This window comes from Lolium rigidum, chromosome 7, assembly GCF_022539505.1.
Source record: "Lolium rigidum isolate FL_2022 chromosome 7, APGP_CSIRO_Lrig_0.1, whole genome shotgun sequence".
NCBI classification, from domain to species: domain Eukaryota; kingdom Viridiplantae; phylum Streptophyta; class Magnoliopsida; order Poales; family Poaceae; genus Lolium; species Lolium rigidum.
Window position 1 is genome coordinate 332,731,785 of NC_061514.1, and position 3,490 is coordinate 332,735,274.

General features: G+C 40.7%; 1 protein-coding gene across 1 annotated transcript; it reads right to left on the reverse strand.

The window, feature by feature from the left end:
* Window positions 1-890: 890 nt before the first annotated feature.
* On the reverse strand, window positions 891-1,391 carry LOC124670778 (two-component response regulator ORR42-like). Its single transcript, XM_047207254.1, has 2 exons — window positions 1,179-1,391; window positions 891-1,079 (listed from the first exon to the last, which is right to left on the reverse strand). The coding sequence occupies exons 1-2, from the start codon at window positions 1,389-1,391 to the stop codon at window positions 891-893; spliced, it is 402 nt and encodes a 133-aa protein (XP_047063210.1).
* Between the last annotated feature and the right edge of the window lie 2,099 nt (window positions 1,392-3,490).

Sequence of the window (3,490 nt, forward strand, 5' to 3'; positions counted from 1 at the left end):
AATAATACCAAACATGTATTCTTCCAATTTGTGCTGTTTATTTGAAAATACGAAAAAACTATGAAAAATACTTTTGTAAAATATATTTTTGAAAATAATTGAGTGCTCATATAGAATGGGACTTATTTTTTATAAACTAGTGTTTTGAAAACAGATACCCTCTTGCGAAGAGTAGGGTTTTAGGGTTGACAGAGAGGAAAACATTGAATATGGCTCTATTTAAAAAATGTCTGAAAATACTTTGTAAGTATATTCCCACTGGCCACAATATAAAAGGATGTGCTTTTAGATAGATTGGACTATAGGCCCACTTGTAGATCCTGGATACACACAAGATATTCACGTCATTTTATTTTAAATTGAAATAGTATTTTTCGGTCTCAAAAAATTCAGCCAAAAAATACGTAGATAGATATATATAGAGAGACTGCACGCCTGAAATTTTAGTTAAAATATGTTGTATTTTGGGAAATAAAAAAGAAAAATTTCTGACAGTATATAGCCACTATATATGTGTATTTTTGTCAGAACATTGTTTTTTTTTCAGGACAAACATTACGAGTTTTCTACCCGAACTTTCATGGATATACACACCATATATATGTATTCCCAAAATAATTTTTTGATTTTTTTCAAACTCTCAAAAGTACAAATTTTAATTTTTTCAAAAGGAGAGCACACTCGTGCCCATGTGCACCGGATTCGTGTCCATGGATCACATATAATTATTTTTATTCTCTCTCATTCATCTTGCTAAGGACGACCTTTAACATGAACATCGAAATAAACGGCAATGGAGGAAATTAAATAAAAACGACAATACACCCTGGATCAACCACATATGAGCTCAACATTATATTCTCCCCATCACTCGAGCACGTTGGATGAAGCTAGACCATGGTATTGTTCTTCTTGTTGATGACCTCCTGAATAATAGCACTGAGAACATCAAGCTTCATTGGTTTGGGCACAAATGCATCAGCACCAGCACTCATGAACACCTCCGTGGCATCATAATCGGCCGACAACCCAACAATCTTCACATCAATTTCTCCCATAGCACGGATCTTTTCAACTGCCTGTAAGGTAACAAAGAAATAATGTTTTAGGAGACCAATATTCAAGCAACATAAAATATATATTTTTTAGGTACAGAAAAGGGAAACTAATTAAAGTACCTCCAGGCCATTCATTATGGGCATGTCCTTATCACATAAAACAATATCAAACTTCTTCCCCTCATGGAACAAATCCAAAGCTTCTTTCCCAGTTTTCGCCACCGTAGTCTCACAGTGAAACTTGCGCAGCTTCGTGGAGAGAATCAAGGCATCGACTGCAGTATCATCAACAAGCAGTGCCTTCACGGGGCTTCCTTGGGCGTTGGATGCCATGGTCAGCTAAACGAACTGCAAACAGAATAAATAGATCGGTTATTTCAGATCTATGAGTAATGCTTGCAACGTGATTGTTACCAGCTATTTGCAAGAAGAATCCACAAAATAATCACTCAATTACTAAATATCAGGTTTGTGTATGTACTTTTTGGTTGCAAAATCATAAGAAATGCTGATAAAAAAAATCTGGAAGATAAGCACGTGTTTTATATATCTCAGATTTATTTTTTGGAGAATCATGCTGAAAAAGCTGAAATCATCAGACATAGCAATTCCAAGAGGTGGGAACACTTTCTTAGTGTCTGCTTGTTTATGAAAAGCTTCATCAGGACAAGAGGGGGGAGGGGGGGATCTAGATTGCACATATATATGAGGATAAGGATAATAGAGAGTAAGGAAAATTGATGAAAAATATTTAAAAAAGTATGTACTTTGGATGAAAACAATAACAGAGAATTTGGTACATATGGATATAATTTCCCAAGATTTGATTTGCCGCCTGTGGCACCCAAAACAACAACATCAGGATAACCTCAACATAGAAAAAAAAACGTAGAGAAGAACGTGGGGGTGGGGGGGGGGGGGGGGAGGGGGTGGAATCTAGATTGCATATATGAAGATAAGGATAATAGACAGTAAGGAAAAAATTATGAGAAATAGTACAAAAAAACATGTACTTTGGATGACAACAATAACAGATAATTTGGTACATATGGATAATTTCCCATGATTTGATTTGCGGCCTGTGGCACCCAAAACAACAACATCACGATAACCTTAACATAGAAAAGAAACCATGAAAATGGCAGCATGTATATATAGATGCATATACATGGCTGCCAAGGACAAGAACAAAAAACTGTGTGCTGGCTTCTGCATAGATCAAAATGCACTAGTTTCGTCCTGTAACGCATTGAACGCAGAAATCTCTATACGGATGAGAAACACCTATGCCAGAAATAAAGGAAGGAATAGGGACCTTAAAGGTAGCTAGAGCTCTTGGTGGAGGAGGACGTAGCTCTCTTGCTGCCCTTGCTGGTTGAGGCTTTGGTGTTGCGTGCCTTGAACCCCTCTATGCCCAGATATTTATAGGGAACTGAGAGGAGCAGCGTCACCATGGCCAGAATATCTCCGCCTTCCGTTTGAAAATCACGTGGATCCACACATGTAAATTTGTGCACCGCTTCACACTAAAAATTAGAAAGGGACAATCACTATTGATATATTCGACATATCTTTTGTGATTAATGATCCATCTAATTTCATGTTTGAAGAAAATGCATGTCGCCGCTGTTTACATACACATATATGCCTGCTCAAAGATTAATACATCAAAGGTTGCCGATTATGGCACCAGAGAAGATCCTCACGTATATAAGTATATCTTCTGTCTCCTGTGTTGTGATACGCTCATAGCTGGATACCACAACGGCAGTAAGTTCAAGTATATATGGCAAGAAAGTCGTGGCCAAGATAGAGATCAGCGGCTAATCAAGCATATATACAGTAACATCCAGTATTTCGTTTTTGCGAATGCGCGTTAACATCCAGTATATATTCCAGATTCATCCAAGACTGGGCCTATACTACGATTGCCAGAGTTTTCTTAATTTTCCCTCTATAACTGCATCCCATAATACGGTGGGTCCACCAAGAGCGGTAGTTTCTCTAGGGCGATCGGGAGGCGATCGCATCTGGTGCTAGGGTTTGCCTCTCAAGGGTGGTTGGAAGCGGCGGCGGCGGGGCTCCTCGACGGCGAGGGCGTCTCTGTGCGCTGGTGAGGGCTCTGGTCGGGTGTCTCGACGGGCGAGGCTCTCGGTTTCCAGGGGCAGTTGGTCATGGCGACTCCTTCACGGACGGGTAGAAGGGAGGGCGGTTCGTCCAGAACCCCGTCTCGGTCTCCGGCCAAGGCGGGCTCGGAGGAGCTGGCTGCAAGTTTGTCTGCGAAGATGGGTGATCTGCTGTTGACGGAGAAGGAGGCGGCGGGCCTGGTCATCAAAGGTCTGCAGTCTTCGCAAGCATCGCGTCCTAGATGGGCGGCGGTGGGTAAGGTATGTTCTCCCCGGCGGCTGGTGATCGGAGCCCTAGAAAGATCG

Coding starts and splice junctions, on each gene's coding strand:
- LOC124670778 (XM_047207254.1), bottom strand. CDS start 1,391: ATGGCATCCAACGCCCAAGGAAGCCCCGTGAAGGCACTGCTTGTTGAT. Junction 1,080..1,178: donor CCATAATGAATGGCCTGGAG/GTACTTTAATTA, acceptor GTTACCTTACAG/GCAGTTGAAAAGATCCGTGC.